The sequence below is a fragment of the Gallinula chloropus genome, assembly GCF_964237585.1.
Source record: "Gallinula chloropus genome assembly, chromosome: 14".
In the NCBI taxonomy this organism is placed as follows: Eukaryota; Metazoa; Chordata; class Aves; order Gruiformes; family Rallidae; genus Gallinula; species Gallinula chloropus.
The window spans coordinates 14,139,441-14,164,091 of NC_140099.1; the positions used below are offsets into that span (position 1 = coordinate 14,139,441).

General features: G+C 42.3%; 1 protein-coding gene across 1 annotated transcript in view; it reads left to right on the top strand.

Moving 5' to 3' along the window:
• Positions 1-22,404, top strand: part of SPTBN5 (spectrin beta, non-erythrocytic 5) — a gene marked incomplete at its 5' end in the record, with an annotated part of 97,770 nt that extends 75,366 nt beyond the window's left edge. Inside the window, 21 exons of the mRNA XM_084270534.1 lie at positions 633-723; positions 1,347-1,493; positions 3,065-3,202; positions 3,882-4,138; positions 4,300-4,486; positions 7,156-7,368; positions 7,745-7,941; positions 8,537-8,741; positions 9,477-9,671; positions 11,232-11,387; positions 11,888-12,105; positions 13,622-13,811; positions 14,778-14,954; positions 15,882-15,986; positions 16,950-17,564; positions 18,522-18,593; positions 19,546-19,632; positions 20,574-20,665; positions 20,861-20,946; positions 21,409-21,544; positions 22,096-22,404. Of these exons, the coding sequence (XP_084126660.1) occupies positions 633-723; positions 1,347-1,493; positions 3,065-3,202; positions 3,882-4,138; positions 4,300-4,486; positions 7,156-7,368; positions 7,745-7,941; positions 8,537-8,741; positions 9,477-9,671; positions 11,232-11,387; positions 11,888-12,105; positions 13,622-13,811; positions 14,778-14,954; positions 15,882-15,986; positions 16,950-17,564; positions 18,522-18,593; positions 19,546-19,632; positions 20,574-20,665; positions 20,861-20,946; positions 21,409-21,544; positions 22,096-22,270 (3,739 nt within the window). The 3' untranslated portion in view covers positions 22,271-22,404. The remainder of the gene's footprint in view (positions 1-632; positions 724-1,346; positions 1,494-3,064; positions 3,203-3,881; positions 4,139-4,299; positions 4,487-7,155; positions 7,369-7,744; positions 7,942-8,536; positions 8,742-9,476; positions 9,672-11,231; positions 11,388-11,887; positions 12,106-13,621; positions 13,812-14,777; positions 14,955-15,881; positions 15,987-16,949; positions 17,565-18,521; positions 18,594-19,545; positions 19,633-20,573; positions 20,666-20,860; positions 20,947-21,408; positions 21,545-22,095) is intronic.
• Positions 22,405-24,651: the final 2,247 nt, after the last annotated feature.

The window sequence follows — 24,651 nt, forward strand, 5'->3', positions numbered from 1 at the left end:
TCAATTTTATCTATTAGGGCATTTGCAATTTTTCTGATATGGTCATGCCCTTTCATGTGAATTACTCCATCCTAGAACATTGCATACTGTTTATCTTAAATGTTGACAGTAGAAGCAATTGTACTCTGTGCTATGGTAAATGGAAAGATAAACATAAAGCTTACAAAGAGAGATTGGAGATCCCTTAGGATTAAAGTGAATGTATGCATTTATTAATATGATCAAACTGTGTTATGCCTGCATTAACGTGAATAAAGCATTGTGGGTGAAGGGGTGGTGTAGCTTTGGTTTATCAGTGACAAAGACCATCCTATCACAGGCTTTCCATATAAGAAATATGGGTTTATGTTCTTTTGTGCTCTGAAAGGCAGTAATGATGATTCCTAGAGGCAGATCCTGTATATATGTTATTTGTCTGTACTTTACATGCATCAACCTGCTACTAATCCTTTCTGTAGTGACCTGAGCAACTTCTCTGGCAATCCAAATCATGGGAGGCTGTGTATGATGGGCATTTCTCTCCTAGAGAATGGAGGGCTGGATCATGTGTGTTTTAGGGGTGAAAATCAAAACCCCTTATCCTATCTAACTCACTCTGTGCCTTTTACCTCACACATCTGACTTCATCCCAGAAAAGAGAAACTGCTGGAGAATGCTGCAGCTCGTAGACACCTGCTAGAGGAATCAAGGCTTCTGCAGAAGTTGCTGAAGAATTCCTATGAGGTACAATTCCACAGGATTCATGGTATTCTCGTTTCTTATAACATAGTGTGCTGCATAGATATCGATCCTTGAAGGGATCTACTGTGAGATATACTGTGAGTCTGGAATGAGATGAGATTGAAAGACAAGGATAAGAGTGAAGAGGTATTTTTCAGCTTTCAAGTCACAGCTTCCCTTCAGTCACCAGATGAAAGATCTACTGTCCATTGGATGCCAGCAAAATGCAGAAGAAATAAATGCATTCAAAGGGAATGTGCCATCATTTTAAACTTAATGGAAACAGACAAACCAGACACTGACAGTGGGTTAGAAATAGGGAAATATTTGCCCTTCCCCGCCCCCCCCCCTCCATGCACACATGTGCCCACGCACCTTCTCACTGCATGGGGACTATCTCATAGAGATAGGCCCCCTTTCCAAGTACCACTGCTGGTAAACAGGGGTACAGGGATCACTCACTGTGAAGGGCAGAAGCTTAGGGAAGCAGAACCTTGAAAGCACAACTCATTTGTGTGCCCGCTCACTAGTCCCATGTTTTATACCTATTAAAGGAGAACTTGGCAGCTTGGAGCTGAAAAAAAACACTGAATACTTTGCCTATTTCTGCTCTTTCCTTCCCAAAGGTAGCTGCCTGGATTAACGAGAAGAATAGCATTGCCCAGGATGATAGCTGGAAGGATCCAAGCAACCTGCAGATGAAACTGCAGAAGCACCAGACTTTCCAAGCAGAGATCATGGCCAACAGAAATCGCCTGGACTCCATCAAATCTGTGAGAGAGTGGGGTTGGTGGTGAGGGTAGGCAACCAGCATGAAAGACTCTGCAGACATTCTGAGTTAGTGATCTCAAACAAACAAGGAAGAACCACTCTTCCCTTGCTAACATCATTCATATTGTCTTTGAGGGAACTGGGAAGCTTACTCTTTTAATCCATCAATAATTTTTCTGTGTCCATTGGTTTCTTTTAACTTCACTCTTGTTGTGTAGTGTGAACTTGCTATCTATATTCACTGTGCACGCAATGGAAGGAGATGATGTTTTCAATGAGAGATTCAATCCATGGACTTTAGGGACTGCTGTCTAGGGTGAATGCCACTTCAGAGGTGCACCTCTTTCTTTCCAGCCAGGAGCCTAGCTGATGCACAGATCAGACAAGATGTATCCAACAAAAAGAACAGAGGAGAGATTTCAAGTGTTTCTTTTGCAGAGACATGCTAGTAGGAGAGAGAGGATGGAAGTCTGACAAGCCTTGTCAGATACCTGGCAGAAGCTGTGATCAGATGATGAGCTTGGAAGGACAGACTGTTTATTAGCCTCATTTTCAGCACAGTGCTTACTGGCTGTATTTTGCAATAGACAACTAAACATTAAAGGCAGATTCCCTCCTCAGACCCACTTGCATCCAGTATTTTACCTACTTGGTTCTTTTTCTTCCTTTTATAAACCTTCTAACCCTGCTGCAGACACAACAGCAGGCTTAAAGGGAGGAGTTAAAATTCTCCCTAAACTAATCTAGTTTTAAAGAATTGTTTGCACAGGCTCTTTCTTGGTGCCCTGTCTTTTTCATTGGGAATTGCCTCACTGTAGTTGGTCTTTAGAACAAAATTTACAGTGGCTGAACAAGTATAGAGTTCTTCTCTTGCTGTTCCTCCTCTTCCCCATTGGAAAATGTAGAAATAGCCCAGTTCAGCATTTTAATGCTAACTTAGTCCCAGTTTAAGGGTATACCTACATAATCTTCTACTTGGAGGTCTGGGTGTGCCCCCTCTACTGCTTTTTCTGCCAGCCTGTTCAGCATCTGCAGCTCAGTGATTGGAAATGCAGATGGACTTTTATTACATAACACAGTAGCACAGCAGTATGGGGATAAAAGAAGTTTTGTCATCTCATACTGTTGTTCACTTGTAGGAGGCAGTTCTCTCAACTTGCAAAGAAGGTAAGAGAAAAAGGACAGGTGATTGGGTAATCTCAGTGTTCATGGGGTGGGAACATCAGAGAAAAAAAATGAGGGCTTGCAAACGAGGCTCACTGACAACTTCTAGGCAATGTAGCTTTTGTGTAATGAAGATTCTCTTTAGTCTTTATCTTCTAATGTTGTCTTCTAGCCTTTCAAATAACTTCAGAGGCCAGAAAAACTAGGTCTCTGTCCTAGTTTCAGTATGCCTTTTGCCCTTATCTTTTTTCTTTGTCTTTCCTTTCTAGTCTCCATCTGTTATGTCAGGAAGGGATGGCTGCAGCTGGCCCTTTGCATGGCAGTGCCAGTAGACTTTGTTTATGGAGGCAAAAGTGATATATTCTGGTGCTTTCAGCAAAGGAAGAAAACTTTGTTCTCTCTACACTAGGAGGGGGAGAAGATGCTCCGTGAGAGGCACTATGCCCCTGAAGCCATCCAGGCCAGACTACAAGAAATGGAAGAGCTATGGGAGGAACTGCTAGCAAATTGCCAGGATAAACGTGCCAAGCTGCAGGATGCTTACAAGGTAATACAGGGTTGCCAGTGGAGAGAGAGCATGGCTTCCTTGCTACATATCTCATCTATGACATACAATCATACCTGATTTCTCAAGACCATTACAGCAAAGAAACTAGTGAGTGTGGACTCACTGGATGGAATCAGCAGGAGAACTGGAGATCCCTATGGAGGGAAAGGGATTTGCAGGCTGTGTTGCTGTCTGCTGCTCATTTGGATAAGGATTCTGGGGACGGATACTGAGGGAAAATCTCACTCATATGTGTCAATTTTCTGCATGTGTCCCAATGGCATCTTTTCTCCAACACATTAAAAAAGAATCCCACAGCTGCTTTTCATTCTTCTAGCTCCAGGCACATGCCTTCTCATGACTGCCTGTGGCTATGGGCTATCACACACTCTGTGGGTATGAAACAGACCTCTCCCTTTAAGTGGCTTGCTTTTAAGGTCCTGTGTCCATCATATGTATTTGTGCAATGCAAGATTAGCTCTTGATGTTCTCTGCATCAGTTCTTTCTGACTGAATTCTCTTCCTCATTTGGACCACCATCACATCTGGGAAGAGTTCACTGAGTGCTGGGAAGTTTCTCCATGCCCATGTGTAATTTGTACCAAAAGTGGCAAATATTTTTATATCACATTGTCTGTCCTAAAGGTTTACATGACTTTTTCTTCTTGCTTGTCCTCAGGGCCTTCATTTTCAGCGAAGTGTAGAGGATATGGAGAAATGGTTGGAAGATGTGGAAAATGAGTTGAAAGCACCATATAGTAACAATGATATGGTGGTTTTGAACAGTCACCTGAAGAAGCAAGAGGAATTGGAGGAAGATATTGCTGGCCATAGGGACCGGCTGCAAGAGCTTGTAGTCACAGCTCAGCAATTCCAGAAGGAGAAACATTTCCTTGCTGATGAACTAGAGGAGAGAGTGGATCAACTGGTGCAGAGGTGTGTGAGCGCCTGTCTGTCTCCTGACATATTTTTCCTATTTTAATCGGTCTTTTTCTTCCCTGTATATTTTTTTTTCTCTAAATCATTCTGAAAAGAACATTTTGTATTCATTTCTTGTTAATCTGTGGCCCTCACTGGGTTCCCTTTCAAACCTACAGATACAAAAGACTACATGATCCTCTGCAGGAGAGACGTGGGAGTCTGGAGGCAAGCAGACTTCAGTACCAGTTCTTCCGAGATGTTGATGAGGAGTTGGCCTGGGTTCATGAGAAGCTCCCCATGGCTTCCTCCAGGGATTATGGCAAATCCCTGGCAACTGTTCAGAGTCTACAAGAAAAGCACCAGGTAACGTGATCTTAAAACCATTCCCAAAGAACATGGAATTCAATTTGCCTCTGGCAAACTTCATCTGCTATGCTTTGGCTAATGGAAGTCATGATGGATTACTCTTACCCTTGTCTAATGACATTTTTTGACAGATATGTCCATGACTTGGCAGCCTGTGGGATTCCACACTGCTTGTCATTGCAGCAGTGTAGGTACAACACCACACGCTTTTCTGTGGACACATTGTCTCTTTCTGTGAACTGAGTTCAAAACCTGGCCTTTGTAATATAAAATAGATCTTACAAACATTTGTGCATGCTGTCATAGCTACTTTGGGCATCAGATGTCCTAAAAAATACACTCTGAAACTCAGAAAGTACATCCAAAAACGTTCATTGCGTAGATGTCTCAACTCTTTCTGTTCTGGAGGGAAGGAGTTAACAAGATGATCCTTAGCCAACCTTCATTCCAGTGGTAGCTTTCAAGACAGCTGCTGAATTTTCTCGTAGCATTCTGGTGGGTCATCAGAGAAAGCAGCACCTAGAACATTGTCATCTCAAATACCAATAAAACAGTAGCTGCCTTCCTAACAGTTTTCTAACTTTTTTAATCTCTTTGCAAACATGAGGTGGAAGAAACAAAAAACTCCTGCCAAAAGTTTCTAACAGTCGTTGGTGTTTAATATTAGCAAAAGACAGACCATTTAAGTGCCAGACCAAATGCCTTTGGGGAAAATCTGTTCAATCTGCAACAGGGCTGGGAAAAACAGGTTTTATAAAGTGGGTGTGCATGATATATATACACACACACACAGAGAAAGTCCAAGTATTTGGTGCAATCTGCATATCTACAAATAAAAGTCTGAACTTACCAAAGGTTTTCCATGTCCCCAGGAAAGAGGAAAGACTGCTACAGGCTATTTACTGGGACAGGGATGAAGTCTCTTTCAAAGTTGATTTATCCTAGGTCTACTCACATTTTAATGGAGAACTGTAAAAAGTTTTTAAATGTATCTTCCAGAATATTCCTGAGTAACACACAGAGGTATATTCTGAATTGTATGAACCTTCTTAATATTTGGTGTCATTCTCCTATTTGTAAAAATTCTGTATTTAAGCAAGATGTAGTTGGTGGCTTTCAGATTAGACAGTAAGAACACAAAGCTTGTTTCATCAAGATTAAAAGTATAAATGTTGCTATGTGTAAATTACTCCTAAAAATTATGAGCTGATTGACATGTTAGGGAAGGAATTAGCTTCACAGAAGAAAGGAATGTTTGAGCTGAATTAATTATTTGGGATAACTGAAGGAGCAGTGGAGATACAGCTTTATGCTGCAGTTAGCTCTGTGTTAAATGGTGAAGTATCAAAACATTTCAGTGAACTGGAAGAATGGGAGAGATAGATCACAATAAAATGCCAATTCTTCTTGCCATTTTGCTGTTTACTCTCTTGGAAGCAGGACTAAAATACAAGTATTGAATTCTCAATTTTTAGTAGCTTGAGTAGCTACGTCTTTTTTCTTTTAACGTTGGCTGGCAGGCAAACAAATGTTAGAAGTAACATAAAAGTGATTCATAGAATATACTATTAGTTCCACCCTATATTTTTTTGTCTTAATGAGCCAGATTTGCAAAATCCAGTCCTTTGTTTGTTACCACTAAAGAAATAGTATGTGAAATGTACCAAACTTACAAAAAAAAAAAGAAAACTCTTGCAAACCTGCATTTTTACACCAATATAATATATATGCACGCACAACTTCTTGAAACAGAGTTTCCCCTTGCTCCCTCCTCCCCCACGTATTCCTAAGTGTTCAACTGCATGGTTGTTCTTCACACTGATAGCTTCTTGTACACAGTACAAGATGTTTTATTGCCACTGGATTTCATTCTGCTGAGGTCAGGCGCGGTGTCACTTTTCGACAACATAGTGGCTGTCTTGAAATTAATAGGGGGAAGTTAAAGGCAAGATTAGAATCAGAGCTCTTCTTCAGCCAAGTCTGATACTAGAAAAAGCAGATCCTCTCCTCAGAGAAGGTGTCTCTTCTACATTAACGCAGCACTGCAGTCTAACTCTGAAACTATAGCTGTGACAATAACCAGAACCATTGTAAAATATTGTGCTCGAGGTGCTTGGGCATCAAGAGATGTGGAATGTATATGCAAAGGCAAATTGATGACATTGTTCTTGTCCACCCAGGCAAATAGCATATGAAGGGGTATGTGCAGGTATGCATCTGGCTTTAAAATGTGCCAGTCTTCAAAAATTAATTTCAACTCAAGTCTTTGAGAACTGGTTCAGGTGGTTCTCTCCTCTCCTTGTCCTCTAGGCTTCCTGGTAGTTTGTGTATCCAGTGTTTGCAGTGGCAGACACAAAGCAGCATCTGGTTATGTAAATAGTCTACAAAGGTATTGGCAAGTGGTACACACTGCTGAGTGGGTGAATGGATTGTTCTTCCCTGACATGTTTTAATCCGAGTAGCTCCGTGTAATGGGGTAGAAGTGGGTATGTTTCAGTGGAATCTGCAGATAAGAGGTTTGTGGTTAGAACCTCTTCCCTCTCTGAGGTGGATACACACCAAGGTCCAAACTTTATGGCAATATTTGATTTCTATAACCACTCCACCCCCCAACATTCCTCCTATTCTTCTTTTTGGTCTGTCATTTTACTCTTTACTCTTTCCAGAATTTGGAGAATGAGATAAGTAGTCGGGATGCTTTGACCAAAGCAGTGCTCAGTACAGGGCAGAAACTGGTGAGGGGAGGCCACTCCGCCTCTCGCGAGATTATGGAGCATCTAAAGGAGCTTGAGACTGCTGTAGAAACCTTGAAGGCAGAGGCTCAAGAGAGAAGACAGCGGCTCATGCAGTCATATGAGGCCCATCTGTTCCTGAATGAGGTAAAGATGGTCCATGGGTGATTTATTTGGGTCTTTCTTTGCTTAAAAGAACTAATACTTGTATTGCTGAATGGGCACAAGTGTGAGATGGGGGGAGAATTCATACTGTCTTGATTTTTCTTATCTGATAAATATGGGTACAGGAGAGAGAGTTACTTTTCCAACCAAATGCAGTGAGGGATATATGTATAACCACAATTACTGGGTTCTGGGTACACAACTTTATGAATAGTCTTGCTAGATGGCATTACAGGAAGGCACTTAACCTGCTCTCTGTTTTCACTGATGTTTCTCTTTGGGCACCACTGCTTCCCAGTTTCCTTTGTCTTGACCTAAATCCCAGCTGTGTTCAGACTCATCCCTGTATTTTATACAGCTACTGGAGGTGGAGGCATGGCTGGCAGAGAGGAGCTTCGTTCTGGAGATCTCTGATTACGGGAAGAATGAAGAATCCACACAAGCGTTACTTCGTAAACTCGAAGCTACGAAGCTGGACTTGGATGGTTTCAGGCCCCGAATCGAGAAAGTACAGGGGACAGGTGCCAGCTTAATAAACAAAGACAGCCCAGAGAGGTAGGAAAATGAAAACTGGCTCCTGCTCCAGGTTGAACAGAAACAACCAGAGAAGGCAAATATGGAAAAGTTCAACCTTCAGTAGCTGTTTGATGCCTCATTCAGAAATATGACTTTAGGGGACATCAGTCCCTCCTTTACCACCATAACATAAGCTCAGCCCCCAAAAAGCTTGATGATTGTTTTAATGTATTCAGGATCATTGGGGTTTTTTTTAACAGGCCTATTAGTTCAAATCACCTTCTTTGTCAATTGCCTGTTCCCAGGAGCTGACATCTAGTTCTCATTTACCATAAAGGTTAAAAAGCCACTGTGCTTAGACAAGGAAACAGGCATTCTTGACAGCTTGCTGGTTTTCTTTGCTGGTTTGCTTTTATATCCGGAGATACAGGAACTGAGAAGAGCAGCCATTCATATCAGACACCTTAATGTCCTAAACCAGCTGGTTTTAACGGCTTGGCAGTAACTTGCTCCATGATGTTAACTGTTTTCATTCAGTATTTTGAAGGTGTTGCAAATTCAACCTGTCAGAAAAGACAATGTTCAAAAAGGACAGTATAGCAAATGCATACCTTCTGATTCTTGCTCTTTGCAGGCCAGCCATACTTTCAAAGCTCCAAGGGATCCTAGCAAACTATCAGTCTCTTCTACAGAAGGCTGAGACCCAGAGAAAATGCCTGCAGGAACAATTCCAGCTCTATCAGTTTGAAAGAGAACTCCAGCTGGTGGATGCATGGCTTTCCAGTAAACTGTCTGTTGCAGAGTCCGACGACTATGGGCAGGACTTAGTTGATGTTGAGGTAAAAGAAAACAAAAGGTATTGTACGTATTGTGTGGCAAAGAAGGAATCTATTTGCTGCAATTTTCGTGTGGCTACTGACAGTGAAGAATGGTACAGTGGTAAAACTAAACAAACTGGTTATCTCTGTAGCAAGAACTTGGACTGGTTTCTGTCTGCTTATACAGGGCTCTCTGAGGTAGCATCCTCAAACAGAAATAAATTAGGTGTATCAGGAAGTTAGCTTTTTGTTCATGTCAGGTGATATCAACACACTTCACTTCTGGCCCTTATTATAAATTTGACAGGGCCTAAAAATTTTTATGTGACCTGGGCCATGGTCTTGTAACAATTTCAGTGGAAAACTCTGGGATGTGGGGTACACACCTCTAGCTGCTGATTTCAAGGATAAATTACTCCTCGGGGCGCACGGTGTGGAGGTGTAATTCATAGTGTCCACTCCTCAACAACTGCTGTCTATGTGGAGAACCTAGCAGGTTGTGTTTCTTAGCTTTTGATCTGGGCATCATCTGCTTGTCAAAATGTGGGTGATTTTTCTTTGTGACATAAGATGTAAAAACGATCAAGACAATCGATCCCGACTTCTGACTCCAGATCATCGGGGTTTATCATGTGATTTGCACTTGCAGGCTGGAATACATAGTGCTATACAGTACAGAGAAAGTGATTCCTCCACCTCTCTCAGAGGTGGACAGAAATTCTTACATCTAAATCTGTGTTCCCATTTATCCCACAGGTGCTGGAGAAAAAGTTTAAAGATTTTGTAAATGAGGTGAAACCTCTGGGGCATTCCAAAATTGTCTTCTTAAATGAGTTAGCTTCTAAACTAGAGAAGGAGGGCCACAGTAAGATGGACATTATCCAGCAGAGAACAAAGCAAGTCAGTGAGATGTGGGAGAAACTATGCCATGCCATCCAAACAAGGACAGAGGTAGGAAATACATGAAAAATACATTGAATTCCCTGCAGTTTCACATGTCCTCCTTCCTTTCCCAAACCATTGCTCACATTGAAACACAAGGTTTAAAAGAGCAATGGGTGTATTCAATTCTATTCTTTCTTTATCCATTTCCCTTTATAGCCACTGCTTACCCAACTGTAAGGCAAGGCTTACAGTTGAAAGATACTTGACAGCCTAGAGTCATTCTATTTTCACTAATTCCCTGCTATCCTGCTTTTATTGAAATACGAAGCCAACCTAATGGTTTACCACTGCTAACAGAAGGCTGGCTCCGACATTCTGTGGACTCTTTATTGAGCTACTTCAGCTTATTCAAAGATGAAAGCTGTCTAGATTTTTTTTTTTTTTGTTTAGTTACTTTAAGTCAAAGAAGGGGTACGAGAGAGAAGGTGATAGAGGAGACAGAGGCAAACCCCCTACGTTTAGGCAGCAGTTAGCTGTTAAATCAGCTCACCCCTTCTCATGAAACTGTGGTGAGAGATGTGTTTAGTAAAGCAGACAGGACACATAGAACTCAACATTTTTGTTTGCTTTAAGGGGAATGTAAAATGCCAGGCGTCCTCAAGCTTTTTATTTTTACTGCCACTGCATACATGTTTTTGCTATGAAGTAGCTCAAGCCTCACTATAGTCTGTTAGCAGCAGTAAATGCATGTGAATTAATATATAGTTTTAATCATAGAATCCCAGAATGGCATGGGTTGGAAGGGACCACAAGGATCACAGAGCTCCAACCCCCCTGCCACAGGCAGGGACACCAACCTGCAGGCCTGGAGCTACACAAGGTTGCCCAGGGCCCCATCCAACCTGGCCTTGAACACCCCCAGGGACGGGGCATCCACCCCCTCCCTGGGCATCCTGTTCCAGCCCCTCACCACTCTCTCTGTGAAGAACTTCCGCCTAATATCTAATCTAAACCTTCCTTCCTTTAGTTTTTATCCATTCCCCCTTGTCCTGCCACTGTCTACCCTTTTAAAAAGCTTATTCCCCTCCTGTTTGTATGTTCCCTTCAGGGACTGGAAGGCTGCAATGAGGTCCCCCCGCAGCCTTCTCTAGGCTGAACAAGCCCAGCTCCCTCAGCCTCTCCTCGTAGGGGATAGTAGTTTAATGGTTTATATTTTAATAGTCTTAGACATTTTTTAATCCTCTCATTTCAGAAGACCTAATTTTCACTTAAGTCCTCTTATTTTTACTGTTTGCGGTGTCGGCCTCTCTTCCAAGCAAGTTTTTAGTGTACTTTCTGTGGTTGAGAGTGCTACCCTTAAAGGGCAATTCATGCTCTCCATCTTGATAATTCATCTTACGTAGGGAAAAATTGCTCTTTGGAGACAACTGCTTCTTTCCATTTACAAAGAAAACTTGGGGGAATGAGGTTAGTTTGAACACCTCACTTTGAGGTGACTTAATCTGGAAGATGTTTTGATCTCGCTCTTGTTCAGCCTGGACTTTATTAGAACTTATTAGGGTTGGCCTCTTTTTGTGCTGCAGACATGATACATAGTATTACCATTGACTTGTTTCTTTAATCCAGAATCTAAGAGCAGCCCAGCAAGTTCACCAGTATGATCATGATGTGGATGAAGTAAAGGGCTGGATGCAGGAGAAAGAGGCAGTGGTGGATATAGAAGATTATGGATATGATCTCCCAGGCGTACAGACACTTCTCAGCCAGCTTGAGGGAGTAGAGGTAAGGGGATCTGTCATGAGGCAGTGACAGAAGAGTGTAAATGGTGAAATAAAAAAAAAGGAAACTCCTTGATTTGAAATCCTCTCAGGTGTCTTGTTTGCAGGCCACCAAAGATAAATTTATTGCCCATTGAAATAATCTTTGTGCTTCACAGAGGGGAACCTTTTCCTCCTTCTTTGAATATAGTGATATCCTATTACTAATGGTTTTGCTTCTAAGGATGAACATATCTTCTAAAATCTATTCCAAATCATTGTTACAATTACAAAGGTGTGATCTGAACTACAAGAGACTTCAGCTCCACCCTTACCAAAACAATCAGTGTGTCACATCTAAGGAAGCTTCTTTGAGGATGAATGTTAAAAGGCACTAAGAGGAAACCGAGAGGAAAGTCTTAGAGTCATCTTTCCAGCCTTTATGCAACCAGTGGCTTAAAATGATATGCTCCACCTTTAAAATCTCCTTTCAGGATCTAAGTAGTGACTTGGTCTGTGTTCCAGAGAGATCTAGGAGCCATCATGAAAGAGCTGGAACGGATTCGGGGAGAGGCCTGGCACCTCAGCCGCACATACCCTCAAGTCAAAGAAAACATCATGGAGAGACTCACAGATGTGGATGAGTGCTGGGAAAACCTGGGCAAGAAGTTTCTGGAGAGGAAGGCAAGACTGAGCCAGGCAGAACAAGTCCAGCTCTACTTCAATGACTGCAGGGAGCTGATGTATGTGTTGGTCCCTTGAGTATGGCAGTGGGCCTTATTTCTTGTCTTTCTCATGTAGGATTTTCTAAGTTACACCTGTTAATTAACTGACTTCTGCCCCATGTGCTCTGCAGCTTGCTTGCAAATCTCTCCGAATAGTCCTAAGTGGCATCTTCTCAACAGCACTTCAGAGAATTTACCGCACATCAGAGGTGACCATGCCACTCCCTGTCAGCACAGTGCGCATGGCAAACCCACATTTTCAGGGCATTTCCTACACAGTCTTGGAGAATTCAGTCATTCTGGCTAGTTTTGGTAATTTCAAAATTCCAACTGAAAATACTGTTGATTCTCTAGGAAGATGAGGGAGTCTCTGCTAAATAGTCAGGTAATTTGTAGACCTGCAGAGATACCAATGCCCATTTTTCTCAGAGTCAAAGCAGCTACATTAAAGATAACCTTCTAGTATAGGTTAACAGTTGCTCAAGTGCTGAAAGGATGTATTTCATGACGTATTTAATGTCATTGCCCACATGCACACTCTTCTGTCCATTATTTTTAGGAGCCAGTTTTTTTCAAAAAGTCAATTCCATTATTTTTTTATTTTAATCTGAATTAGCACAGATGGCTGAAGGTTTAAAACATCTACAAAACATTTTTAAAAAAAAACTATGTTGAGGTAAACATCTCTTTTAAAAAAAAAAAAAATCAATCATGCCAAAGTATCTATAAGCAGAGATCTAATGTAAAAGTTGAAATCACTAATGGGAACATGCTACACTCAAAATGGCAGGCCAACTTTAAAATATTATATTTTATCATTTTTATGTCACATCAAAATGAATACTTTTTAAATGGAAATTGGGGGCGGGGAGGGTCAAACAGGATTTGTCATGGAAGAGATATGGACATTTTTAATACTGTGTAGTTAATGAAAGAGTGAATTCATGACCGAAGTAGAAATACAAAGACAGTGAAGTACTTACCACTCACTGACTGTTGGATGCTTACTATGCTAGGGGATAGATCCTGAGCTCCAGGAAATCAAGATGCATTGCTTTATGCCAGTTGAGTCTCATGAAGTAGAAAATCTGCCTTAAAGAGTATCTGTCAATGTGCATCTTGGCATAAGTGTTCTATATATATGTATATGAAGTGCTTTTAGGCATGGTGATAAGGTTAGATGTACATCTGAAAGTCTCTGAGCCCCTTTACCATGACCAAAAGTACTGGGAATGTGTACAGCTTGGGTACTTGCAGTTACAGTCCTTTCTGAGGAGTTGGGTGTGCAATGCTTCATTCTGTAGGGATGCTGCAGCTGCCTTTCTAACAGGCAGTGTATTGAAACAACACTGGGAATACCATATGAGATGACAAAAATCCATAGGTGCATGAGTGAACCTCCATCAATGTGTCTGTATGTTCATATCTTCCGTGAGCACATAACGGTCTGTGTACAGGTATCTACAGCCCCGGGAAGCAGGTGTCCAACAGTCTCAGATTCGTTCCCTTTTTTCCCCTTGATTCTGTTCTGTAGGGCCTGGGCCAATGAGATGCATGCACTAGTGATATCTGAGGAACTGGCAAATGATGTCCTGGGAGCTGAACTCCTTATCAAGCGTCATGAGGAATACAAGCGTGAGATAGAGAAGCAGTGGCTAAAATACGAAGAAATGCAGCGGGCAGGAGATGATCTGACGAAGAATGGACATTTCATGTCTGTGGAGGTGTGTTGATCAGTTAAAAATTACTTTGGAGGTCTTTTCCAACCTTAATGATTCTGTGAATTTACAAACAGGAGTGAACAAAGAAGACTTCAAACGGGCAGGGATTGCAGCTTTGTCTCCTTCAAAACAAAAGAATTAAACAGGACAATCAGGTTCTCTAGTATTAAAAGCTGCAGACTTCGTGTGACATGTAGAAAAAGAAAACATCTTTTTATAAAAGTGCTTATTCCTCCAAAAACTCATTTTGAAACTAACCATAAAAGAATAGTCACTGGATTGATTACGGCTGGGGAGTATCAGTATTCCACAGAAAAGATGTGCCACACAAGTGAGATTTTAGCATTTAACTACACAAGACCTAGGGTAAAACATATCACAATGCAATCAACTACAGGATGGACTGATGTCCCCAAATACATCAAAAGTTATGTAATTCTTCAGAAACTTTATAGAGCCAAAGAGGAAAGAAAGTTAACATTTCTGTGATCCTGCTATATGTGCTCCTCAACTTTGACCTTTGCAGTGATTCCAATCTTGTCTCAATGCCGTCTGTAGGTCCAGACATCAAAAACATCTACAGAGTTAATGCAGGATTACATTCCTGCTTTTGCAGGAAGAGAGCTTTTCACAGTTTCAGCGTCTCCATTGTTGTCATAATTGGATGTATTTGTTAAATCTTCTGGTACTTAATACAAATTACCTGGGTACAAAGTTTCATTGTGGAAAAGCACATAGCAGAGTTTTGGCCATACAGTATGTGGAAAATGCATACAATTTTAATATATGCAACATACAGGCTAAATTAAGTAAGAAAAATGAGGGCTCAGGTGTCCGTTCTGAACTATGTTAAGGCTGTAAGGTTTTCTAGAAGTCATCTTCTGGATTAGGGGGGCAGATTCTGTGTTAGTTGTCTGTCATGTGACACTCTGTATTTTCCATCTCCTGGCACTGCACATGTTTTTCTAGATTGAAGAAAAACTGCTAGAGTTGTCAGAGCTGATGAAGAAGGTAAAGGAGAGCTGGGACATGAGGAAAGAGTTGTATGAAGAAAACTGGGAGATTCAGTTGCTCCGCAGAGAGCTAGAACAAGCCGAAGCGTGGCTGGCTGCCAAGGAGAGCTTTCTTTCGGATCCTAGCTACGGGGTGAGTAGCAACAGTGTTTTCTTTCAGATCCTATCTATGGGGTGGGTAAGGACAGCGAAATACTACTGAAATGCTTCTTAGCACATACAGAGTGCTTGCAGCATCTATCAGCTCTGCCCTGAAGTCAATCACAACCTAAACAGTAATGGAACCTTAAAATTGCGAAGTGCAGGAGCTCTGTGCTCATTTAGAAGCGAGCCCAGGACAGTTGCTGCATTTTACGTGGTGATGGGCTCCAGGAGGTGGTGGCTTCCAATGGATAGTAGAAGACTGGGGAAAATTCCAGACTATTTTTTCACATAACAAAATAACCTCCAGAGGATTGAATGTTCCCTGTCATGCTGAGACCCTGTTTCAAAAGGAAAAGGGATTTTTCCTCACCGCATGTTGGGCAGTAGAATGGTGGGTTGATAGATAGTTTGTAAATTGCTATTTAAATACCAGCATCCACAGTTCTGGTTTTCTTTCCTTATTGTCGACTATCTTCTGATGGTTTAGAAGGTAGGAAAATAAGGTCATAAACTCAGGTATCGAAAACTAAGCAGAGAGAAAGATAGAGGTTTAAGATGTGTGTGTTTTAGGGCAGGAATAGTCTCTGTCTAGCACAAACTGGAATCCAAGTACTTAATCTGTGTGTAAACAGTTCTGGGTGGAAGCCACAGTACCACATGGCTTCACAGAAAAAAAGGAGGCTGTTATTTGAGCTCTTTTTCTCATGTACAGCAGACAGACTGCAAGCTACAGGCCTTTTTTTCAAGTGTAAATTAAGTGTTTTCACACACATGACCAGGGCTTTAGACATTCAATTACAGAAATTTCAGAACCATCTTTTGGTTAAACAGAGTGGGTAATTCTGAAAATTTTAGGCATAATCCCTTCTGACAGACTTGATTTTGGACTTCCATATCTGATAAATTTTCCATGCAGGATTCAGTGTCTGAAGTAGAGGAATTATTGAAGAAACACCATGATTTTGAGAAGATGCTTGCAGCTCAAGAGGAGAAATTTGCTCAGCTCAGCAGGAAAACTAAGGTGAGAAGTACATGATTGATGAGCCACGTGTGAGACAGGATGATGTGGGCCCTTGAATGTTTGGGGCTCAGTCACTCCTTCTAAGACAGAGCTCCTGTGATTAGATGGGGTAGATAAATGACCAAAGGTGAGATAGTTCAGATAGAGCAGCTGAGAATGAGATGTGTATGTGGATCAAGAGTTCAGCTAGCTTGCAAAAGCTCTAGGGGAGAAGTGGAAGCTTTCTTCTACCAGAAGCAGCAAAAAAAGTGTGTGCAGGAGCATTGCTATGTGAGAAACAGGGTGAACCCTTGCTACACAGATGGGAGATGTTGATTTGTTTAGGATTTCAGTAGGGAGCTGCAGCCACCTGGCAGTGCTGGAGGGCTGAAAATAAAGGAGGACCAAGGCAGAAATAGGCCTTTTTTCTTTCTGGCATTAGAGTTCTACAATGGGTTGTATTAAGTACCAAAAATATTCAGTCAGTCTCCAGATCCTGTTTCAATGGTGGTTTAAATTATTTTCTGGAAATAACCAGCAAAACATAGCCTTTGTGTTGGGAATTAGGTTAAAAATTAACTCAGCTAAATCTGCCTGTTGTTCAGTGATTTGCAAATTGGCTAAATAAAGGGACAAAGGTCTTTCACTCTAAAGTTTTCCATAACACGAACGCTCACTGTTCCTACAGCAAACTGAAAGCAGCTGTGCTGTTGTAGAAAAGCATAGTTTCTCTAGAGTTTATTAAAGACTCAGCCTCTAGAGAACTTAGAAAGTGCAGGATTCGCTGTATTTGAAATTATCTACCATTGGTATTCATGGTTTGGGCAACAAACTATTGCTCAGCACATAGTAGTAGTTCAATTCAATGCCAGGAGAGAGTGTATTTGAACAAATATTTGCACTTCAAATATATATATAAAATCTTTAAGTATCCATGAATGCAATGAATGTAATTTTCAAAAATGTAATATTTGTGTCCTACAGAGGGAGATGAATCTTCTGAAACAAGTGGACACAGAAGAGAGCGAACAGAAGGATAAAGGCAAAGTTGTACGGGTTCCTTCTCTGAAAAGAAAAACATCTGACAAAAGAAATGCACCACCAAAAGTGATAGAGATAAAGACCACAACACCACAGCCATCAGTGCCCTTACCCAACCTGTCCTGGAGAGCCCCACTAGAAACTATTTTCTCTCCCATTGAAAAGTCTCCATCGATGTTCCAACAACTCGTGGCTGGGGGAGTCCCAGAAGTGCTGAGCAGCAACAAAACAGAAATGAAAGCTGAGAGGAGGCTCAGTGAGATAATCTCTCCACCTACACCCAAGACTCTGGGCCCACAAGCTACATCTTTGGAAAGTTCTTTAAACTCTCCTTCAAGGTCGTCTTTGTCTCCTATACCCACAAGCCAGCAATGCAGCAGCAGTTTGTCAGAATCATATGCCACGGGCCTTTTATCACCTCAGGAGAAAAGTCCTAGAGGCTCCTCTTTCTCTAACCTGCAGACAAAAGTAATGGCAACTCCACCAGAGCCTGGCCAAAGGTCACCAAACTTACTGCTCTCTAACTCCTCTTGGGAGAGATTAGAGAATACATCTTCGGTAAGTGCCAGGGATTTCTGGATCTCTCCTTGCAGAACTGCTATCCTATGCTGCTTAAAGTAAGGAGAGTGCGTATGAAAGTCACAAAGAGTGCTATGCAGTGGGCATTTCAGTGGATACACTCAAGGATTCAAACAGCAAGAGGCATTTTATGTGCCTTTGCACTTGACATGCTTTCCAAAAAGGCAGTTCATGTAAGCATCTAGGTTTAGCTTAAAACAATTCTTAATTTGCTTAGCTTTATAGCCTAGCACTTGACAACTGTACTGGTTTCTGGTTTTGTTTCCCAAGGCAGTGATTGCTCATGCTGCAGAATACTGAGCAGAGCACTTAGGGAGAGCCGGGAGATGCTCTCACAAAGAGGCAAGACTGCTGATTTACCCATACCCTCTACATGAGCTGGTGGTGCTTAGTGTCCACTGAGTCTAGAAGTCAGAGAGAGGCAGGACCTAGTGGCACCCTTGCCAAAGAGCTGACCTGGTGCAAGACTATAACCAGCAACTCCTGTTTGCTCACCCTGGCAGGAAATGCATTGTTAACTCATGGACAGGTAAAAATGGTTCCCTTCCCCTCTTGTATTTTGAGAGGAACGTGTTTGCCATGTACCCAAGTGTACCAGTACAACTTACACTGGTGTAACTCAGTATTATTGCAGGGGTGGTACAAATAACTTCAGCAACTTAAGTTGTAAATTGTGTTTAATAATATAAAAATAATATTAATAAATACACCACCATAGAGGAGATTCCATGAGTGATTTGTTGTAGAAGGCCATGAATTCTCTTCCTTTGGGTAGTGTATCAGGTATGTGACTGCAACCTAGAGAGGACTTTTAGCTGTGCTGCAAATGTAAAGGCTAGAGATCAGTTTGTGTGGAATTTATCTAGAAAGACCTTCAGAAATTATATTTTTATGGGTCATTTTAAAGTTAAGCAGCAATGTTACTGTGTGTCTCAGGCTCCTGAAAATCTCCAGCACATGGAGGGATTCCTCGAAAAGAGAGACCAGCTCCTTCCAGGAAGACAACAGGTAGAAACAAACACCATCATTCTGGGTTAATTCATCATTGCTTGAGTTATAGTCCAGATTCTGGTTTAACTTCTTCAGGATAAACTCTTGCTGAAAAGGAGCTCAGGACTGTGGGTTTAATTCAGTTACTACTAAAATGAATGAAATGTGATGTCCACTGACTTTGGTAGTACTTGATCAAGTTCTTAAGAAACAGTGGAATTTTTGCCTCTCATGGGATTCATGCAGAACTGGGTCTGTCCACATTTAATTGATATATGAACCAGAGCCTAGTCTACTGTGAAACTGAAACTTATCTTCCTCAGGACTTTTTCCTTCCTTTCCTCTGAATGACCAAACTGTCAGCTTGATTCACTGACATGACAAAATATGTGCAAGTAATAGGATCCTGCATCCAGAAAAGTCTCATGGCACTAGACTAACCTTTCAGCGGGACATAGTTGAGGTAGGAAATAGCAACTGCTTTTGCAGTGTTCAGTAGCATTCCAGTGGGGTTAGTGTAGGAAATGAAGAAGTAGTCAGCAGCCCTGCTGACACATTAGATTGAAACCACACACTTCACAAAGCTAGACGATGACCAGCGTTCCAGCTGAGGAAAAAAGTGGAGCTTTTAGTGGCCAAAACCAGGTATAACTTTGATTACACACCTTCTCTTAAAGATGTTGCTGACCACAAGATGGTGTAGAGCTTGCTTGCACCAGATTATGTCACTTGCTCAGTCCTGACTCACAGAGACCCTTCCTGATGAATCACCCACAGCAGAAACTACCCACAGGTTCTGTTTTCCTAGGAAATAATCCTGACTAAGAGACCTTCTGCGATGGTGATGTAGGCAGCTCCTGGCTTCCTGCAGAACTTGCACCTGAAAGATTTCACTGCTCAAATGAAATGTGTAGCTAATAATTGGATTGTAACTAATAATTGGATTTTATTACCATTTCTCTTCATGTAGCCAGGCTCAAGGTCTTGGAAATCCTTTTATGTAAAACTTGACGGATTAAAGCTTGATTTCTATAACGATGAAAAAGAAGCATCTAAGGTAATTTGGATTCTGAATCTTTCTAAGAGTCTATGTTTACCTACATAAAAATGCATTTAAAAGAAAATCGACTTATATTTGCCTCGGTAGGAGGTTGGAACTCTGTGATCCTTGGGGTCCCTTCCAACCCAGACCATTCTATGATTCTATGATTTGGTGCTGTGGTAATCAGTTATCTTTCAAATTTCAGCGGGGTGAAAACTCAACAATAGTTCAACTGACACCAAAGTTAAGACAGAATAAATACACTGTCAGAAATTTTCAAACATATTCTTTAAAAGAAGTACCTCATCCAAGAATTGTTTTCAAGATATAATGCAATGTATTGTCCATTGTTCCTCCATGGTTTTTCCTATTCAGTGATCCTAGTTATAAAGTTAGAAGCAGAAAAAGACAGTAGGGGTGTGTAGTCTGCACGTTAATATGAAACTGAATCCTAGAAGAAAAGACACAGATATAGACCTGGTATAAAAAAGACAGGGATCTCCTGGAAAGAGTCCAGCGGAGACTACAAAGATGATTAAGTGCCTGGAGCATCTCCCCTAAGGCTGAGTGAGCTGGGGCTGTTCAGCCTTGAGAAAAGAAGCCTGAGCGGGGATCTGATCAATGGTTATCAATATCTGAAGCAGGGGATGCAGGGGGAAATAGCCAGCACCTTTTCAGTGTCTGTGGGGACAGGACAACGGGAATGGCTGCAAGTTGGAGCACAGGCAGTTCTGCACCAACATGTGGAAGAACTTTTACCCAGTGAGGGAGCCCTGGGACAGGCTGCCCAGGGGGTGTGGAGTCTGCTTCTCTGGAGATATTTAAGACCCATCTGTGCCTGCTAGGCAGGGAGCCTGCTAGGGAGCCTGCTTTGGCAGTGGGGTTGGACACTATGATCTCTCGAGGGATTCTGTGATTCTGTGAAAACATTTTGTTTTAATTTCATCCTCCCTCAGAATGTACCCACGCTCCTCTCCATCAGCATTCTTAGCGCGAAATGTGAGAGGCTGGTAAATTACATCAGGAAAGAGAACGCCTTCATGTTGCGGTAAGTCTTACGGAGAAGCACCCTGAGAAAAGCCCACATGGGCACCTGTCCACTTGTATTTGCCCATGGTCACTTAAGACTGTATGTTGTTAGTAGGCGTAACTGAAACGCTCTTACAGTGCCTGCCGCGCTCACTGGGACAGAAGAGATAAGGCAGGAGCAACGAAATTCACCTTCTCCTGTTCTTACTTACAGGCTGAGAGATGGGGCAGAGTATTTCTTCGCAGCACCTTCTCAGACGCTGATGGAGGACTGGCTGAAATCTCTACAGAGCAATATAGGTACGTTCTCACTTGCTCAAGAATGAACTACGTTTTTAGCAGGTGACAGTGAAAGAGAAGAGAATAAGAAGGTTTCCTTAGTCTGGGGTTTTAGACTGTGGTACAGAAGTCACCTTCCACCTTGCGATGTAATGACCTGGCAGGAGAATGCCCAAGCAGCCTTCAGTTGTACTGTGGCCAACATCAGCTAATTCACAGAGAAGGACCTTGCCCAAGGGCTGTAATCATCCTTTCATTAAAGAGTTGCTTAGGATCTTGATCAACAGCTTTTTTTTATAAATCTATATCTATTTCTGGACACTTCACTACATGGTGGCTTACTGGAAGGGAAGCCAGAGGAAAGTTATAACAATGATGCTATGATAGTTATAATAACAGAGAAAACTTTTGTGCACCCAGAAGTAGTGAACTCTGCCGCTTACACTGCTTCAGAAGGTTTTTACTTGTTTTTTGACTCTGCAGGACACAGTAACAGATCACATTCCACAGCGATGGTGCAGCCTTTCTCTCCAAACACAGAGACCTCCCAGACAAGACTGTGGGACTTTACAGAGAGAGACTCTGCTGAAAGACTGACCAACAAAGGTTCACACCTGAGGTAGGGGCTCTGTGCCTCAAGGCTAAACAGACTTCAGTGCTGTTAGTTCTCAGGCAGCAGTCACCTGCAAAGGGAGATTGCACTGGGGTCAAAAAATCCTGCTCCTCTGTCACTAATGTCAAAGAAACAGTCTGGTCACCCACACTGGGCTAGGGATGTGATCGCCCCCTGTACTCATCCCTGGTGAGGTCGCACCTCCAGTACTGTGTTCAGTTTTGGGCCCATCTTTGCAAGACAGATATTGAGGTGGGTTCTGAGAGGAACCCAACCTCCTCATCTAAGGAGACAAACCTGTTTTCTGTACCTGCACTGCTTGAATACTTCTCTCAAGGTCTGTTTTGAGAATCCAAACACAGGCATGGAGAGCACAGAAAGGTCAGAAACCAGGCCTGTTGTTGCAGGAATTGCTAACGTATTACAGGCTACAGTGGGAAATCCTAGTCCTCCTGTCTGATAGAGTTTGGCTGCTGAGCTAGATGCCTAACAAGTTTCTACATGTACCAAAGGACTTAAACTCCTCTGGCTTGCACCTGATTTGCATGTTGTTACAGGAGAACACCTTCCTTCAAAATCAAACCGGAGAGAGAGTCTGCAGAATTTCCCAGAGATTTTAAGGAAGATGGGACTGCAGTGACACAAGCCTCCATCAGCACCCTAAGCCTAGAACAAAGCAGTAATAAACCAGAACTGCTTCCATCTCTACTAGAAGCAGGAAGAGGAAAATGACATTTGCCTCAATGAATACCAGACCTTCTTCACGATCCCTTTACCCAGCCCTCTGGAAATGCATTGGTATGTTTTAAGTTAATCACTACCCTTGGAACTTATATAATTATCTGTTAAATCTAATAAAACCATTAAATCCAATTAAACAGGAACACATCTGGTATACTTTTGTGCACACGATGACTTGTCATTCGTCATACCACCTTGCTAAAGGAAGAGGAGAGGGACCTTTAAGCCAGATAGCTCAGTGGAAGTGACTCTGAGAGACAGACGTGGGGAGCGCCGAGCAGAGCACGAGGTGCAAGCTGTGAGAGAACAGCAGCCACCTACAAGTAGCTTTGCAGATATCAATGGATAAGATTTAAGAGCGTTGGGCGGTCTCTACACCACAGGACCAGAAGTCTCAAAGGGAACGTTTATTGCTCAATTCCTGTAGTGTTTTGTAGTCTTCACAGTCTTTCATTTTTACAACATATCAACCAACAATTCCCTAAGTACTTGCCAGTTCTTTCTGCATGAGGTTACCAGGAAAAAAGTCCTGTGGTGTTACTCATTTTTCATGGAATCTGAAACTAAAATAATGCATGAACAATCAGTCTTGCAGCGTAAAAGGAGAGGAAAAGCAAAAGGTAGCTAGAGGAACATTAGGAATTCCTGCAACATCACAAATCTGGGCTCTGGACCAGGAGCAAAGGCTCCAGGAAAAGATGTCTGGCCAGCTGTCTGGTATCCCTGTCCCACACAGGAGACAATCTCCTGCCACTAATGCTCTTTGATTCTTCTTTGCATGTCAGATAAGAAACCAGAATCCAAGTAATGAAGACCACTCTGAGACTTCATGGACTTGTGCTGTGAGGCTTCACTTTCATGTTCCCCTTGGCCAGGCCGTTTGCCTCCAGGCTACCTCAGCACAACTCCTAGCAGTCAGAGCTGAGATAAGGAATCCAGAACAAATTAGAATGAAAAGTTGGGCAATAATGCTATGGAATCCCTGGATTAAGTGGATAAGTATGTCAAACCAAATCTTTTCCTACAATGGACTAGGCAGAACCTTCCTGATGGACAGATATGTGCACGCCCACACGCACACGTGTGCTTGTGTGCAGAGGTGCTCCTGTTCCAAACTCACCATCCCAACGCCAATGGTGAATTGCCAGCTCCTTTTGGGTGGCTAAAACTGAGGCCCAGAGTGTGAAGATGAGGCCCCCGTGCAAGGTCAATGACCCCAGCTAAAGAAGTTAGGGAGCCTGATGGAATGGTGGAGAAACAAATGAAACTTTAAAATGCCTTTAAAACATTTCTTTACTGTGAAATAAGAGTGTGGCCCACAGGAATTTTTCTGGATACAAGGGTCTCATTTCCCTCCCAATGCTTCATTGTGTTGGAAACTAGATGGCAAGTCAGAGGTGTGTACTGGGAGGGGGAGTGATGATCTAATCACCATGGAAGCAATTCCCAGAAAGGCATTTTTCACTGTTTTCAGGAGCTGTAGAAACCCACATGGCCAGAGCTGCAGGCCTGCATTTAAATTGTGTGAGCTTGATACCCACAAATGAGGTCAGGCATCACCTCCCCCCCACCCCAGGACTCCTCACTCACCCTGAACTGCATTGCTGTGGTCTCAGATGAGATCAGACTATGAGTAACTGCAACTTGAGCCCCAGCCTCCACAGATGAAAGATAATCGCACTTAATGCTTTGTCTTGCACTTTTCATGCTCCTTTTTTGCCTTCAGGTGCTGATGTGAAGGACCTACTGACCCACTGTGCAGACTTAGGGCCACTTTAGCCTAACAGGTCTGTTTGTAATGGTCTGACCAGTGTTCTGCAACTGAACATAGGCAGCAGCCTCACTCTACGAGCCAAAAAAGCCCACCTTGGTAGCCAGTTGAGCATCACTCCTGGGAAGAAGATGCATAACAGTTATTTCCTAATAAAATGAACTTTTCAGGTTTTGCCAGGTTCTCTCCGGGAAGATACTCAACCTTTCAAAAGTGATTCACGCATTAAAAATGCAAAATGACATGGGATTAATTTGGGGGGGGAAGGAGGAGCTTGGCACTCAATGCACCTTGTGCTGTTTCATTGTAAAATATCTGTTAAGTAATGGAAAAGCTCATCAGTCCTGGGTGGGATGCAGTTTTAGTGGTTAGAAAGCATGAATTTCCTAAGAACACCTCACAGTTGCAAAATGCAGTTGTTCTGGGGGGAGATGTAATATCTACCACTACACTGGCCAGAGAAAGAGGTAAACATCTCTTTTGCCATTTGCCAGCAGGATGGGAGGGGGAGGGCCCGACAAAAGCAGCTTGTGAGATAGATGCCTGTCATTATTACATGTACACATTCGGTGCATTATTGCAAACATTACTTGAAGAATGA